The sequence below is a fragment of the Suillus subalutaceus genome (assembly GCF_016647625.1).
Source record: "Suillus subalutaceus strain FC151 chromosome Unknown DFJ58scaffold_31, whole genome shotgun sequence".
Classification (NCBI taxonomy): Eukaryota; Fungi; Basidiomycota; class Agaricomycetes; order Boletales; family Suillaceae; genus Suillus; species Suillus subalutaceus.
In genome coordinates this window covers 272,498-287,500 of record NW_024540280.1, presented here as the reverse complement: position 1 = coordinate 287,500, position 15,003 = coordinate 272,498, and the positions used below count along the sequence as shown (strand labels likewise).

The window sequence follows — 15,003 nt, the reverse complement described above, 5'->3', positions numbered from 1 at the left end:
AGCTGCTAGTACCTTGAATTGACATCGTGGTCCAGGCCTGGTTTAGTGCTTTTCGCTGTACATAATCGTAGTTTTATTCAAACTAAATTTAATTATTGGAAGTTTACATACCTTCCATAACAACAACACAAACTTGGTGTTTCCGAGACATCTTTTACGTTCTCCATTTCGCTGTGTTTGATTTTTCCACCACGACTTTTAGCCATAGCGGTTGTACTTTCGCTTTCCTTTGAACCATCATGAGCCAACGCGAGTCCGAAGATACCGTAGCTTCAGTCAGCTCAAACACCAGTGGTGGCAGCTCTACCCAGTCCACCCAACTTTCCCCATCACCATCAGGCCAGCAACGGTCTAGTTCTCCTGCTTCCACAAGTTCAGCAAGCAAGAGGAAAGGCGACGACTACGTTTATTTCGAGCGGAGCACTGATAGCTTTTCATCCGATGCCGTATCTCGTGCAACTGCTGCAAAGCTAAAGCTTGAATCTTACTACAAGCTTGCTGTTGATGCCGCGATCGAACGCAATGGGAGGTGCGCCAGCCGGTCCTTTGTTCGTTTCTTCAGTTAACGGTCACCGATGTCACTTGCAGGCGCACAGAACTTGAGCACAGACTTAATCAAGCGATGATACCTAATGAGTCGAAAGAACGCGAAATTCGTAAATACCGCAAGCTGGAGTCGCAGCATTTACGATTGCGTCGGACAAAGATCCGTCTCACGGACTTTCGCACAATAAAAGTCATTGGGAAGGGTGCGTTTGGTGAGGTATGCCAGGTTGTTCATTGAATTATTCTCTGAGCTCACCACTTGATTAATGCGTAGGTAAGATTGGTTCAGAAAGTAGACACAGGGAAAGTCTATGCCATGAAGACCCTCCAAAAGGCTGAGATGTTAAAGCGAGATCAGGTCTGTATGCACAATCTATGCTTGTCGCCTTGTGCTGATGGAATGGTCTTATAGCTTGCTCATATTCGGGCTGAGCGTGACTTGCTTGCTGAATCTACATCACCCTGGGTTGTTCAACTCTTTTATTCCTTCCAGGATCCACTATACTTATATCTCATCATGGAGTTTCTCCCTGGAGGCGACCTAATGACCATGCTCATGAAATACGATGTTTTCTCGGAAGATGTGACGCGGTTCTACATGGCGGAGTGCATTCTTGCTATTGAGGCTGTCCATGACCTCGGGTACATTCATCGGTGCGCAATAACCTACCATCTTCATTATAAGCATATAAATTTTCGTTCTAGGGACATCAAACCTGATAACATCTTGATAGACAAGAATGGGCATTTAAAGCTGTCCGATTTTGGTCTCTCGACTGGTCTGCACAAGACTACAGATGGAGATTTCTACAAGCGTTTGATAGACCAAGACAAACAAAGGGACCCCGCCCGAAACAGCGTCCAGGTTAATGCTATCCACCTTACAATGAGTCGCGAGCAAATTGCTACTTGGAAGGCCAACCGACGAAAACTGGTTAGTCTCTCCTCGCGTTCTACTTCGTATCGACATTGATTCTTGTATTACCAGGCATACTCCACTGTCGGTAAGTGACCAGATGACAAATCCTTGTGCGCTGCTTGAGCTCTTCGTAGGAACGCCGGATTATATTGCGCCAGAGGTGTTCATGCTGAAAGGTTACGGCAAGGAATGTGACTGGTGGTCGTTGGGTGCAATATTTTTTGAGTGTGTGGTTGGATACGCGCCATTCTGCTCTGAAAACCCAAGTGATACATACAAGAAAATCATCGAATGGCCGAACTACCTATACTTCCCGGAGGAAGTCCACCTTAGCCAGGAAGCTGAGCATCTGGTTCGCAGGTGCGACTTTGCTGCCTACGTACAAACGAAGGCGTTTTACTCATTTCGCCTTAGCATGATGACATGGGCGAATACACGTTTGGGGGTCAATGAAATCAAGAATCATCCCTTCTTCTATGGAGCCGACTGGGATAATCTACGTTATATCGCCCCGCCTTTCGTACCCGCATTATCATCGATTACAGATACCACATACTTCCCCACTGATGAACTTGGCAACCTCCCTGAACAACTTGAAGTTGTCGAACAAGTCGGATCTGACAAGGATCTTGCTTTCTTGGGGTAAGTCGTGTGGGTTGGATTCACAGCTAACACCCCTGACTCTATCCTAATATAGATTCACGTTCAAGCGCTTCACTGGCGGACAAGCTCCGTGATTGGAATACATGCGCTTGCTTGCTACCTCTTTACATCATATGACACACTTGTACCATTGGATCATCATCTGCTCCGCGGCGTGCTCGCTCGCCCGCCCTGGATCAATACCTTTTCGATGCCATAGAAGCACTGGGTTTGTGTAATCTCGAAAGTTAGATCCATTTTGTTGCAGACAGCATTTGTACCTCAATTGGCAATCAACCTCCGTCGTCCAGAAAGTCTAGCTAATGGACAGTCTGGGGGCAAGTCCGGGGATATTGTCTTGGTCCGACTCGGCGAGTCTTAATTCACTCGGTTAATAGCTTGAGAACATTGAGGCTAACTCGATGGGGACCTATGACATTACCTTCGGACCGGAACTCGTGTGTGTGTTACATTCTGCCTGGTGGCCACAATTTTGCCGTAAGGTACCATACTTCAGAATGCATATAAATCTCAGGTGCCCACCATGTAATCGCCATAAATTCAGATTCCCAAAAGCCATCTTCACAATCTAACTCCCATCCAGATCACGATGCCCGACGGTGGATACGCAGATACTTATAGTCCTCGCAAGGTCCTCGACGACCCTTCCTTCCGCGTTCTTGCATCTGGAGAGGTGCCTGCACCTAATGCAAATATTGCGGCATTCTATAACCCCAATCATGAAATTCACCTCGTGGAAAAGCCGCGCCCAACGCCAGGCCCTGGACAAGTGCTGGTGCACGTCCGTTCGACTGGGATTTGCGGGTTCGTTGCTGTATTACAACATCCTGAACATTGTGTTAACGCGATCTGCGATGATTGGCAGGAGTGACGTTCATTTCTGGAAGCATGGACGCGTCGGTGATTCCATGGTTGTGACTGATGAGGTCTGGCTTTATTACGAATCGCTCAAAATAGCATCTGATCTCGAGTACAGTGTGGCTCCGGACACGAGTCCGCAGGAGAGGTCATTGAAATAGGTGAAGGTGTGACTCAGTGGAAAGTCGGTAAGTTACCTGTTCCAAAATGCTGATAATGTGTGAAGAACTAACCGTGCACTACCTAGGGGACCGCGTTGCAATCGAGGCCGGCGTGCCTTGCTCGAAGTCTTCTTGTGACCATTGCAGGGTCGGTAGGTATAACGCTTGTACGTTTCCACTTTAACCTATCATCAGGCAGTCCGTAACGTGTTATCTCTTTACAGGTCCTGATGTTGTCTTCTTCTCCACTCCTCCTTTCCATGGTAGGAACCCCGAACATCCAGCTTTTATTGATACTTAGCTACCTTCTAGGAACCCTGACTCGCTATCACCTGCACCCCGCTGAGTGGCTGCACCGTTTGCCTGATTCTCTTTCCTTTGAAGAAGGATCTCTTTGCGAGCCCCTGGCTGTAGCTCTCGCAGGCATCGAACGTGCTGGTCTCCGCCTTGGTGACTCCACTTTAATTTGGTGTGTTCGCATTCGGATATTTCATGTTATGATCCATTGATTGGCTGTCAGTGGCGCCGGACCGATTGGTCTTGTTTCTCTCCTTTCGGCACGTGCTGCAGGCGCCGAGCCTATTGTCATCACGGATCTCTTCCAGAGCCGCCTCGATTTCGCCAAGAAGCTCGTTCCTGGTGTGCGTACGGTATTGGTAGAGCGTGGCTTGACGCCAAAGGACGCTGCCCAAAAGATCAAAGCCGCCGCTGATGGCCCTGTGAAAGTTGCGATCGAGTGCAGTGGTGTGGAAAGCAGTGTGCATACTGCCGTGCATGTAAGAAACCCTGAAGTCGTCTGTGCTTTCAAGAGTCGTGCTTATGCTGGATGGTACCCAGGCAGCGCAATTTGGTGGCAAGGTGTTCATTATTGGTGTCGGCAAGAACGAACAAGTGGTATGTAAACGCCGCACACCCCAAATTGGTCACGCTCAATTAGTCATTTTCAGTTCCCGTTCATGCACCTGAGTGCCAATGAGATAGATGTTAGTTTCCAATACAGATATGCTAACCAGGTATGCCCCTTTTCTGCAAGAATTTTGTGATCCTTACCATATGCGATCAGTACCCTAAAGCTATTCGCCTTGTCGCTGGCGGTCTGATTGACTTGAAGCCTCTGGTTACGCATCGGTTTAAACTAGAGGAAGCTGTTTTCTGCCTTCCATGTTGCTGCAGACCCTTCTCAAGGCGCAATCAAGGTGCAAATTCAAGACTAGATCATTGTGACGAGTGGTGATTTCTAGAGTTGTAGAATATTCACGTAGATTGGTTTTGTATGGGTAATCGTTGTACTTCGTCATGTACTTGTCCACTGGGTTAAAATATTGTAATAAATCAGGGATTGGATCACCGTACTATTCACTCACAAAAACTAGAAAGATTCTAAAAGAAGAGCCTCTTGTAGCTTGCTTACCGTTGACTCATCGAAGACACAAGCTCATGCTACTTGGTAGATTAGACCCTACATATCAGATTCAAGAGCACCACGGGTGGGAATGCGGCCTGCGGTCAGGGCTCGAGTTTCAAATTGATAAGGACAATGAATGCGAACGTATGTAGGCAGTTACGAGAGGGTGAATCCATTACTCATTAGTGCACGTTTATCCGTGGGACGGGGTTGATGAAATACCAACTCTAATTTCCGCCCCCTAAGACTGGAAACAGGATATGCATTGGCGTAGAGTGACTCGGAGTTATGGGTAACCCAATAGGATCCAACATCGCTTCGGCGGTGACCAGTGCGGCAATGATGCGATACCTCTAGGCAGTGGCCTATGGCCGTCTTCGGACCGCCAGTCAAGTCTTGTTTGACTGGTCGCTTGATACGACATTCTGTACTTGTTCATACATTTCTCGCCTGCGAGAGGATTCACGAAACTCTTCTTCGCGTTGCCGCATTTTCTCTAATCGACGAGCGTCATCACGAATGACACCTTGGAACATGTCCTATTAGGTGGAATGTCAGGTATGAAATTATAAGCAACAATAGTGATCACCTCTCGCTCCCTTGACTGCTGGTAATGAACTGCCCATATAATGAAGGAGGAAAATGCGAGCGACGCAGCCAGTGTCGCTTTAGCTCTAGTTGACATCCGAGGTGATGGGAAAATGAGTGTAAGCGGCAAGGTGCATAAACGCCCTTCGAATCAACATGAACAAACAGAAGCTTCAGTCAGGCTCGACACCGTTTACCATCAACATTCTCACTAACCTCACTAGTACTGTTTCAGAGCGCCCGATGCTTTGGGAGTGATGAGCCAACTTGAAGTTAGTCCAGCCAACGTTTTATTCCGTCGATGATGTTTATTTTTACACACTTCCAGGATTTCGAGAGCACGCTGAAAGATGTCGTCAATGCAAAACGACTGTCAGCTTCCAAGATGACGAAATTGACTGACATTACACTAAAGTCCGTAGAGGTGCGTGTCAAAATAATACTTGAAGGCTTGTTTACTCAGACTTTTTGTATTGACAGCATGACACTAAGCTTGTTGCGATACTTTATCGCACTCACAAGTCACTGTCTAGTACTGCCAAGGTGTCAAGTCTCTATGCGTTTGATGCTTTGGCACGTGCTGCCCGAAGTTATGCCACCAAGCGCGGTATCACTGGTGACATAAATTCAAGCACCGGAAACGCTGCCACCTTTCTACTCAAAGTTGAAGGTGTTCTGGATGGTCTGTTCCAGGACATGATTACGCTTGATAATGCGGAAGCGAAGGTAAGCGCGAGTAGATCCACTTCACACACAGGTCAGGCCTATATCTGCGGCATCCATGTCGTCGGTGATTTTGTATGGTACTCCAAGCAACGTGACTGCGTAGCTCGATGTTGCTGTAAATGTGCCCTCCACTAACTGGCTCATATCTTCGAGTACCGATACCGTCACTAACGCGTATTTTCACCACATTATTTTTGCTGTTCTCTCCTCTACGTCGGATGCAACGTGGTCTTACTTATTCAATAACAGGAAAAGACGAAGAAAGTTCTGGATATATGGACCAAATCAAATACTTTTCCTTCGCCGGTTTTGACACGGCTGAGGGAGATGATGGACTCTCGAAAAGGTGCATATCACGAATCAAACATGTGTCCGCTAAGTATTTCTTCTGCTTGTGTAATAGCTATTTTTGCTGGCGTCTCTGCCTCAAATGAAATGAGAATTTACACTGAAATACGATTTGGCTGCTTTTTATGTTAGAATCCGTGAAAAACTCAACGCCTCCCATCGCACGAGTCGAAACTCAAGCATTGCCGATAATTACCACCCCTCCATTGGCTACCCCGTCCCAGGGTCCAACGCCTCCTCTTCCAGAATCGGTGCAGTCCAAACTTCTGGCCCTGCTTGGACAAGCTGCACAAGCCGCTGGACAGCCACGCATGTAAGCTACTTATTACAGTCGCGAATTGGAACTCTTCTGAACCTCTCGATACAGCCAAACACCACCAAACACTGTGTCTGCCCCACCCCTCGCTGGGCACCTAGCGTTGTTGCAACAGTTGGCTTTCACGGCAAACGTCCCAAATGGTGGTCCTCCATCACAATCTGCAATCCAGCTCCCGTTGCGAAATACACAACTCCTGTCTGCGCCACAGCGTCCTCCATCTCATCTAAACAACCAACCACAACCTTATCCTTCATCACAGTCGCACACTCAGCATGATCCTGGTAGAGATTCTTGGCAGAGTCGTTCAAGCCAATTTGATCATGGGAGAGAGCGTGATGGATTCCATGATTCCAACTCACGCGGGGGATTCCAGCGTGGTTTTCGTGGTCGTGGTCGGGGTCGGGGTAGATGGGATGACCGTGACCACGATCGTTTCAAAGATAGAGATTGGAATTCTTCTTCACGGCCAAGAAATAGCCGTTCCCGAAGCCCACGCAGATTCGATGGGCAGCGACCAAGACCGTATAGTCCGCCTCAGAGAACTGCAGCAAGCAGAGATGTAGCCCAAAATCAAACTTCGGCAAAACTCCCTGAAGCGGGAAAAGACGAGTTCGGACGAGATATTAGACCGTCTTCTACCACTCCTAGAGCTGCATCAGTCGATGCTCAACCCCAGCCTCCGACGGTTCCATCTGTAGTCCCTGCCCGTACGGCGGCACCCGAAAATCGTGTACCTGTATCAGACCAGTTGCCCTCGGTAGCTGCCAGTACATCTACACAGAAAGTCGAACCTCGTAAACCGAGTTCGGCGTCAGCGCTGCAGCAACCAGGGCTTGATCATTTTGATATCACAACGTTTGATTTCACTGCGCCTTCATCGTGGGAAGCATTGGGAAAGATGTGGCTCAGTACTTACGGCGATACACCGTCTCAAGAAGAACTCATGCAGTTTGTAATGACAGGCGGTGTAGTTGCATTCACTGGTCAGACAAATGCTGTGCAAGCTGGTCAGTGGCAGGATCCGAGTTGGAGTGCCCAGTCCGCCGCAGGTTCTGGACGTGGGTGGCAAGGAGGTAGAGGGCGAGGCAGAGGATTGATGGCTGGACGCAGTGGCGATACCCTTGGGCACGGCAAATACCGAGACGGTGGACAGGGCTGGGATGAAGATGTTCAACACTCAGACGCCATAGTCCTGGGAGAAGCAGGCGGCCAGGATAGTGGTCAGGGTGAAGAGCAAGCTTGCATGGATCTAGCGCAAATGGGAAGAGACAACTTGCTCGATGTAGATCCAGACGAAAACGTGGGTTCGGGTCGGATGCAACGCGTGGGCGATAAATGGGTCTTTATGCAAGAGTCAGGACATGAAACTGAAGCTTAAAGCATGAAGAACCATGAACACGCGCGGTGTATATTATCTCTTGTAATTATTGCATACTCATATGACACGCATGCAGAATCTGATTTCTATGCCTACCGTACTATCACTTATCACTAGACAATGCACTCTATTTTCCGCTGCCTTGTCAAGGATCGGCGTAGCTGGCACTACTACAAACATAGTCATCAGTGAATAACGCAATGCCAATGTCGATAGCGGTGTTCTACACTTGAAGAGCTGAATTCTACGTGGTGTTCCAGTTCAATAAGGTGTAAACTGTGCCACATGAATATTGTTAAAAGACATGCCAGCGAGTTCTCCAGGTACCAGTGACTCGGATAGTATAAGGAACGGTTCCTCCGCAAGGATTTCAGTGCAAGTGTTAGGTAAAGAACATGCGAAGCTGGATCATGTTGATGTCTACGCACATATCACAAATACATCACTGGCCAGTCTAACTGGCCCGGCGGTACGCCGCTCGCGTCCAGCCATCGTATTGGCAGGAATCGGACTCCTGGATTGTCAGTAGTTTGAAAGACACATCTGTGCAACTCCAAATGTGCCGGGGCCACGATGGCCTCTGAGATCATGATCATGAGGAACGGCAGCCAATGCCACGTTCGGTTGACCAAGATAGTGTTGCAATTGCTCCCGAGCTTGAACAGCTCTGTCAGACTCTTGAGCTTGAAGCTTGAGTCTTTCATGTTGTCTGCAGCTGTCCGACCGACAACGCGTCTCTTGCGCTTCTGCCAAAACACTCGATGCTTCCAGTCGGCGGCAGCAACGTCCTCGACCGTCAATGCAGCTGAGATTGCCCATTTTTCTCGGCTTTCCTCACTATGGTGGAATGAGCAAGGGGAGTTCTCGCTGTTGCATCGAATGAACCCTGTAAGGGTGCGCTACATCCGGGAAAAACTCCTTGAGGCCACGTACGAAGACCAAGGAGAGGATGCAAGGAGAGAGTTGCAGTCGAAATGCGCCGTGTTGGCTGGTATGGACGTGTTGGATGTAGGTTGTGGAGGCGGTTTGCTCTCAGAGGTTCGCCATCAGTCTCATTGCTCAATATGACTTATCGAATCGAACCATTCTATGATCCAGAGTCTCACTAGGCTGGGAGCACGAACTCTTGGCATTGATGCATCTGAATCCAACATTGGGATAGCTTCGACACATGCTAGTGGTGATCCCCAGCTGTCTTCTCTGGGCAATTCATTGGAATATCGTCATACTTCTGTAGAGCAGCTTGTCAAAGAGCCCAAGCGGTTCGACGCCGTATGCTCGATGGAGGTTGTTGAACACGTAGATAACCCGGTGGCGTTCCTTTCTGCTTGTGCCCAGTTGGTGAAAGTAAGTCTCATTCCGGACACCGTAGTCAAATACAAGCGTAACTTTTGCTTGACATAAGCCTGGAGGCCATCTTTTCCTTTCCACAATTGCAAGGACGCCACTCTCCTATTTCCTTACAATTTTGGCCGCCGAATATGTCCTCCGCAAGGTGCCCGTGGGGACCCACACGTACTCAAAGTTCATCAATCCTTCCGAACTTATATCGTTCTTCCAAACCTATCGGTCCTTGCCTTCCTCCTCCAGCAACCCAACAGACTCTGGTCATATCGGCTCTGATGCATCTCCCAGACCGTGGATAACACGTACGTATGCTCATGGTTTACCCACACGATCAGAAGCGGAAGTGCGAGGAATAATGTATATTCCATGGAGCGGAGAATGGAAGTTGATGTCCCGCTCGTCTACCCCCTGGGGTGCCGTGGAATGCAACTATCTGTTTTGGGTGAGGAGACCGTTGGATTCGTAGAGGAGATTCACAACCTAAATATGTGCTGTTGCATATCCCCTTGCACACAACGCTGGAGATTAGCAGGTCACCAAAAGAGACAGGTATAGCAATTGAATATTTACTTACAGTTACAAGGAGGCCGAGAAAAGCGTGAATCTAAGACATCAGCCTCTCCCCCCAGACAAGCCTTTGTCTGTGAGCTGTATAGGCACCCCCAATTGCTACCCAAGTAATCCATCCGAATGTTATGAAAGTTACAGCAAACAAGATGCGCATTGTGGCAGTCCACCACCTCGAGACCGGGGAGTGATTCGTGAAGATGATAATTCGCCAACGCTCATGCCACTCAGTGTTCAACCAATTGAGATCTGTCACGAGATTCTTGGCCTATCTTTCCTGGTGAGTCAAATCTTCGATAGGAAAATGCTATAATCTCTTACTTTCTCTCGACCAGAATCGTATATATGTTGTATTTCAGCCACATGTGATTGAATTTGCGGAAGTGTATGTGACAATTCTTCTAGGGAGACAAGAGATTTGTGAAGTTCCTCGTTAATGCATGGTATATGTTCCTCGAGTGCATGCTTAGCATGCTGTGTGTCTCTCTACTCAGTGATTAGATTTATCGACTTCAGTCACTATTAAAAATAAGGCAATCGCTGACCTTCAGTTCATCGAGAGAGCCCTGCATCGAGCTGTCCATAGCTCTAAAGTTGCTCAAGCCTTCTGTAAGCTTGGTCTAAAGGGAAGTGGAAGTGTCAATACATTGAGCGGGACATTAGAGCAACTGACGCTGAGTTCCTGCATCTGACTTTCGTACTGCAGTATACGCTTTGATGTACGCTTTACTACTTCCTCTATGTTGTGACTGCAAGTATGCTGTGCATGATTCCTGGCGTTCATTAGCCACCTCCGACCATAAAGTTACAAGTTTGCTATGTAGTCCGCTCACGAGAGGGTGCTGCTGCATTTGCTTCTAGAGCGTTTCAAAGCCTCCTCTGGCACTAGTATCGGCGGGTCGCTCGGCATATTAGAGGGCCAGCGAGGCTCCTCAAAGGTGAATGAAGATGAGAGAAAGGAACCCCCGTTGTCAGAATTCACGTGTGAGTCTGAGGCTCGCCGTCTTTGCTAAGCAACGTGCTCCAACCACCAACGTTTAACGTTTAACCACCATCATAATACCGTACGATGACCATAACCAGAGACAACTTGCTTCACGCTGCCAAATCCTTATGCATTGATTTCGCATCCAAGAAAGATCCGGACGCTCTCATGACGCATTTCTCTACGACACACCAGTGCTCAGCATATGAGCATGGTTTATCTATTCTTGCTCCATTTCTAGGTCGTCGCTTCGTCGGACATGACGGAGTACGAGATTACTTCAAAACCATAGCCTCAACTTTGAGTTTTGAGAGAATGGAGTTTTCAGAGTATATCGTCGATCCAGAAGTCCAGAAAGTTTCGGTGAAGGGCCGAGCAAGATTCACCTGGTTGAGCTCAGAGCAGAGCTGGGACGAGATATTTACATATGTGCTGGACTTTGACGACGAATGCAAGGTTACAGATTATCAGGTTTGGGCAGATACAGGCGCTGCATACCTTGCCAGCAGTGGTCAGCTGGGCACGAGCTAGGATTGCAAGTAAGTGCCTTTGATCTGTGTAATCAGATGCTCAGCGCTGATTCACATAACACTGATCTGACACACGGGATCTAGCCAAGCGCCGTGCATGGGCGGCGGACTGCGTACATTGGAATTTGGGCAAAACCTAGCTACACCTTTCTCGCCTTGTGCCACTTCTTCAGAATCAATATACAGTTCAAGTTTCGACCTAGCAAGTACTATCCGGTCACAAGTCTAAACGTGCCCTTCTAGGCTCTTTGTTTCCGTTTTCACATTCCTAAAATCTATTTTGTTGCAGAGCTGCCAAGAAACCCCTTTAGAGGGCAGAGTCACATGTGACGATCCGTGCTTGCTTTGTCGCCTTTGCTAGTCGTCCTGCCATATGCATGCAGGGGATCTCTTGGCAGAGCGTCAAACGATGTCAATACATTTGTCACCTATCTGTGATCCGAGGCTATGTCCACAGTAAGTCGCAAGTTGGAGGTTATATTGTTTTTACCGATCCAGCTTCGTCTAACGCAAAAACAACGAGGTCAAGTAAACAGTGGTTGGGCTGGGCCGAGCGTTAGCTCGATTCGGACGCTGGCGAGATTGCCCCGGGTGGGCGGGAAAACAAACTCGACAGGCTAAGTGTTGAATGACCTCTATTGTAGATGACCCAGCTGGGATGGGTAATTGAAATATAATTGGAATACGGTGCGGATATTCATTCTCGGATGTATTGATAGTGGGCGTGGAGGGAGGGCGAAAAATATGAGAACGAGCGAGGATACTGTGTAGGATTGAGCGAGTGAGATGTATCGTGCGGGGAAAGAACGATGAAGCCGAAACGCTTTCTCGTGTGATGCCGTTTCCTTCCGGTACTGCACCTTTCACATCGCACGGTGCGGTGACCACTAGGCGCTGATACAGCCACTACCGAGGCGTACACGTGGAGCATAGAAGCACGCATGATCGTTAAAAATACAAGTCAAGGTAAATCTGGTGTGGCCTATACTTAATGTTATCCAAAAACGTCATCACATAACTTGGTCAAGGGTGATCTTTTCCGGACAAGCCTGGCTCTTCTGTTACGATTGAGGTCCCAGGAAGTTCCGTCCTTCACCTCGGCCTCCTAACCTTATCGCACCTATTGCATTCGTCACGGATTACTTCCGTATGCACGCTCATTTAATTTTGGCGTTCCAAATCCGTGTTTCCGAGCGACTCGGACAACCTTCACAATCATATGCAACCTCGGACGCCTCTCAAGGACATGCAGCAATTTTTGCAATTCTGGCATGCACGTACCTGACATCTCCAATGTCTTACTGAATCCGCATGCCCATGGTGCTCACCGCTCTAACGACTTTCGACATCGATTTCCCAAAACGGAGATCTTGCGTCTGGCCCATCTCTGGTCTTGAGAATCTTGGAAGCAACAGATTGATGCCGCTGGTAACGATTTCGAGTCACGTTATGCGCCTCCTCCTGCCAATAGGGGGTCTAACTCTATCGCAATTTCCAAATCGTCTGGCGGCGCTCTGTGCAGCATCAAGCCGCGATCCTAGTTTTGTTTTTCGTTCTGATACTAGCAACCTCTTCTTTTGTAGCAGGACGGGATCTCTGGCGCATGTGCTATCGAAGGTCATATCATGTACACTAACCCTCGAATGAGGTGTAGTATAAATGCCTACCGATGGATAATACTCTGCTTCATTTTTACTCATCATGGTCTTCGTGCTCTCGAGTATTCTCAGCGTCTTGGCATTCATCAGCGGCCTGTTGCCTATGCCTCCTGTGGAAATGGCATTTTCAGCTCATTCAACACCTGCAGCCCCTTACTTCGTCATTTACAGCGACAAGTGGATCTCCGGTGAGACCGGTCCTCCTGCAGTCAGCGAAGTCACGGTATGTATTCACCGACAACTCCATTAGCACGTATTGACTACTTTCTGTTATTTGGGATTCAGGGGTATAACGTCTTGTGAGCCTTGGGGACAAACATGGGTGTTCCGCGGTCTAACTTTCTTTAGTGCCCTCTCGTTCTGGCTTATCTCCGGCCCAGCTGATCAAGCTGAAGAGTGGACATTGATTGACAATGCCACACGAGCATCTTACTTGACATCATACCACGATGCCGGGATTTCTCTTATTGTATCTGCTTTCGGGTCCACGGATGCGCCTACGACTGAGGGATATGATCCTACTACCATCGCCAATGATCTTGCGGCCTTCGTGTTGGAATATGATCTTGACGGTGTCGATATTGACTACGAAGTGAGTTTCTCTTAACGTGCATCAGTCCATGTCTGAACATTGGCTTTGCAACAGGATTTTAATGCCATGAATGCAGAGAATGGATCTGCAGAAACTTGGCTGACTACGTTCACCGAAGCTCTTCGTGCTCAGCTTCCGCAAGGTATGTTTTCTGGTTCCGTTATGAACAACGAGGACGTGCTGACAGCATGTCGCAGGCCAATACATTTTAACCCACGCACGTGAGTCTGCCTCAACATCCAGTGATTAGACCTGAACAAATTCTCGGCCTTCATCTAGCTGTTGCTCCATGGTATTTGGACCAATCGTGTTCATGCGACTCGCCCGGTTTAATCTCCCTGTAACATTATAGGTTCTCCACGTCGTACACTAGTGGTGCTTATTTGACGGTCAACAAGAATGTTGGATCGTTAATTGATTGGGCGAGTGAGAAGATCACTGGAATTTTTTGTGAGCTCATTCGCCACCTTACAGTACAACGTTCAGGCAAGTATTTTTTGACAATGGGTAATTTCATGATACCGATACAAATTTCCCGGTGTTGTACAGTTCTACAATCGTAAGTCACGCAGTCCTGTCTATTTGCCTATCATTAACTAGCTATATTAGAGGGTACAACTGAGTACACAACGTGTACTGGCCTCCTTACGGAATCATCCACGACATGGCCAGATACTTCACTCTTCCAGATTGCAGCAGCAGGAGTTAGTTTAGACAAGTTAGTGATCGGCAAGCCAGCCACTACTGCGGATGCGACCAATGGCTATATGAACACCACCTTACTCGCCCAGTGTGTGGACACCGCCTATCAACAAGGATGGGGTGCGTCCAATATTTCACATGCTGTTCTGCAGGGGCTAATCATAGTTTCCAGATGCTGGTGTTATGGTGTGGGAGGTGAGCCAAGTCAACCTGTCAGAGAAATGTCGCTAATCCGTCGTGTGATAGTTTCCCGACGCTGCAGCGGCCTGGATTGAAGCTGTGCGAGCGCTCGCATTCCCAGAATAAACAGCGCCTGTGACTACCGACTCTCCCGCTGTCATTTATGTCCTAATGTAGGTATGATCTTGAGGTCATTTTCCGGACACATCCTCTGTGTAATAAGTAGCTCAAAGTAACGGTCCGTGTGTTTAAGTATTCCAGATGCGTAGAACACATACAGGCTTGAACTTTAAGTTAGTACGCGTCAGGTATGTAGGCGTGAGACAAGTCCGACAGTCCATTTCAAGGTCCGAACAAAAGAGATTCCCAATTTGGTGCACCGACAACTTGACAATGACGGGAATTAATGTCAGGCTGTCGATCTCTGATTACATCAGAAAATCCTATGCAGATTGTTTCTGTAAAAACACCAACATTTTGGAAACCAGGCGTACTGCAGGCGCGAGAGTGTCATTGCTCGTTGTCCTGATG

At 48.1% G+C, this 15,003-nt stretch overlaps 8 protein-coding genes across 8 annotated transcripts; 6 read left to right on the top strand and 2 right to left on the bottom strand.

The window, feature by feature from the left end:
• The first annotated feature begins 120 nt into the window (after nucleotides 1-120).
• On the top strand, nucleotides 121-2,490 carry DFJ58DRAFT_778617 (kinase-like domain-containing protein). The gene is made up of 9 exons (XM_041389644.1): nucleotides 121-529; nucleotides 589-763; nucleotides 821-904; nucleotides 959-1,200; nucleotides 1,252-1,480; nucleotides 1,535-1,550; nucleotides 1,600-1,825; nucleotides 1,880-2,107; nucleotides 2,163-2,490. The coding sequence occupies exons 1-9, from the start codon at nucleotides 240-242 to the stop codon at nucleotides 2,200-2,202; spliced, it is 1,530 nt and encodes a 509-aa protein (XP_041245866.1). The 5' UTR covers nucleotides 121-239; the 3' UTR covers nucleotides 2,203-2,490.
• A 136-nt stretch (nucleotides 2,491-2,626) lies between these two features.
• On the top strand, nucleotides 2,627-4,361 carry DFJ58DRAFT_905520 (chaperonin 10-like protein; the record flags this gene model as incomplete). Its single annotated transcript, XM_041394963.1, has 11 exons — nucleotides 2,627-2,932; nucleotides 2,994-3,054; nucleotides 3,105-3,174; nucleotides 3,234-3,314; nucleotides 3,372-3,410; nucleotides 3,460-3,616; nucleotides 3,668-3,923; nucleotides 3,985-4,041; nucleotides 4,095-4,160; nucleotides 4,211-4,264; nucleotides 4,287-4,361. The coding sequence occupies exons 1-11, from the start codon at nucleotides 2,718-2,720 to the stop codon at nucleotides 4,359-4,361; spliced, it is 1,131 nt and encodes a 376-aa protein (XP_041245865.1). The 5' UTR covers nucleotides 2,627-2,717.
• Nucleotides 4,362-4,822: 461 nt separating this feature from the next.
• Nucleotides 4,823-5,268, bottom strand: DFJ58DRAFT_271298 (uncharacterized protein). The gene is made up of 2 exons (XM_041379594.1): nucleotides 5,142-5,268; nucleotides 4,823-5,091 (listed from the first exon to the last, which is right to left on the bottom strand). Exons 1-2 carry the CDS (start codon nucleotides 5,235-5,237, stop codon nucleotides 4,942-4,944), a joined length of 246 nt encoding a protein of 81 aa, XP_041245864.1. The 5' UTR covers nucleotides 5,238-5,268; the 3' UTR covers nucleotides 4,823-4,941.
• Nucleotides 5,269-5,311: 43 nt separating this feature from the next.
• Nucleotides 5,312-8,080, top strand: DFJ58DRAFT_271246 (uncharacterized protein). The gene is made up of 6 exons (XM_041379593.1): nucleotides 5,312-5,412; nucleotides 5,469-5,564; nucleotides 5,621-5,866; nucleotides 6,116-6,212; nucleotides 6,347-6,527; nucleotides 6,582-8,080. Exons 1-6 carry the CDS (start codon nucleotides 5,398-5,400, stop codon nucleotides 7,909-7,911), a joined length of 1,965 nt encoding a protein of 654 aa, XP_041245863.1. The 5' UTR covers nucleotides 5,312-5,397; the 3' UTR covers nucleotides 7,912-8,080.
• Nucleotides 8,081-8,573: 493 nt separating this feature from the next.
• On the top strand, nucleotides 8,574-9,970 carry DFJ58DRAFT_778600 (ubiquinone biosynthesis O-methyltransferase). The gene is made up of 3 exons (XM_041389643.1): nucleotides 8,574-8,949; nucleotides 9,010-9,258; nucleotides 9,317-9,970. Exons 1-3 carry the CDS (start codon nucleotides 8,614-8,616, stop codon nucleotides 9,722-9,724), a joined length of 993 nt encoding a protein of 330 aa, XP_041245862.1. The 5' UTR covers nucleotides 8,574-8,613; the 3' UTR covers nucleotides 9,725-9,970.
• DFJ58DRAFT_657672 (uncharacterized protein) lies at nucleotides 9,863-10,609 on the bottom strand (the record flags this gene model as incomplete). The annotated part of the gene is made up of 4 exons (XM_041381993.1): nucleotides 9,863-10,093; nucleotides 10,147-10,311; nucleotides 10,371-10,445; nucleotides 10,499-10,609. The coding sequence occupies 4 exons, from the start codon at nucleotides 10,607-10,609 to the stop codon at nucleotides 9,863-9,865; spliced, it is 582 nt and encodes a 193-aa protein (XP_041245861.1).
• Nucleotides 10,610-10,838: 229 nt separating this feature from the next.
• DFJ58DRAFT_271231 (uncharacterized protein) lies at nucleotides 10,839-11,659 on the top strand. The gene is made up of 3 exons (XM_041379592.1): nucleotides 10,839-11,349; nucleotides 11,425-11,571; nucleotides 11,630-11,659. The coding sequence occupies exon 1, from the start codon at nucleotides 10,895-10,897 to the stop codon at nucleotides 11,339-11,341; it is 447 nt and encodes a 148-aa protein (XP_041245860.1). The 5' UTR covers nucleotides 10,839-10,894; the 3' UTR covers nucleotides 11,342-11,349; nucleotides 11,425-11,571; nucleotides 11,630-11,659.
• Nucleotides 11,660-13,041: 1,382 nt separating this feature from the next.
• On the top strand, nucleotides 13,042-14,598 carry DFJ58DRAFT_744429 (glycoside hydrolase family 18 protein; the record flags this gene model as incomplete). The annotated part of the gene is made up of 11 exons (XM_041387315.1): nucleotides 13,042-13,221; nucleotides 13,284-13,297; nucleotides 13,347-13,590; nucleotides 13,645-13,732; nucleotides 13,788-13,811; nucleotides 13,870-13,882; nucleotides 13,943-14,063; nucleotides 14,140-14,149; nucleotides 14,200-14,412; nucleotides 14,465-14,487; nucleotides 14,539-14,598. 11 exons carry the CDS (start codon nucleotides 13,042-13,044, stop codon nucleotides 14,596-14,598), a joined length of 990 nt encoding a protein of 329 aa, XP_041245859.1.
• Between the last annotated feature and the right edge of the window lie 405 nt (nucleotides 14,599-15,003).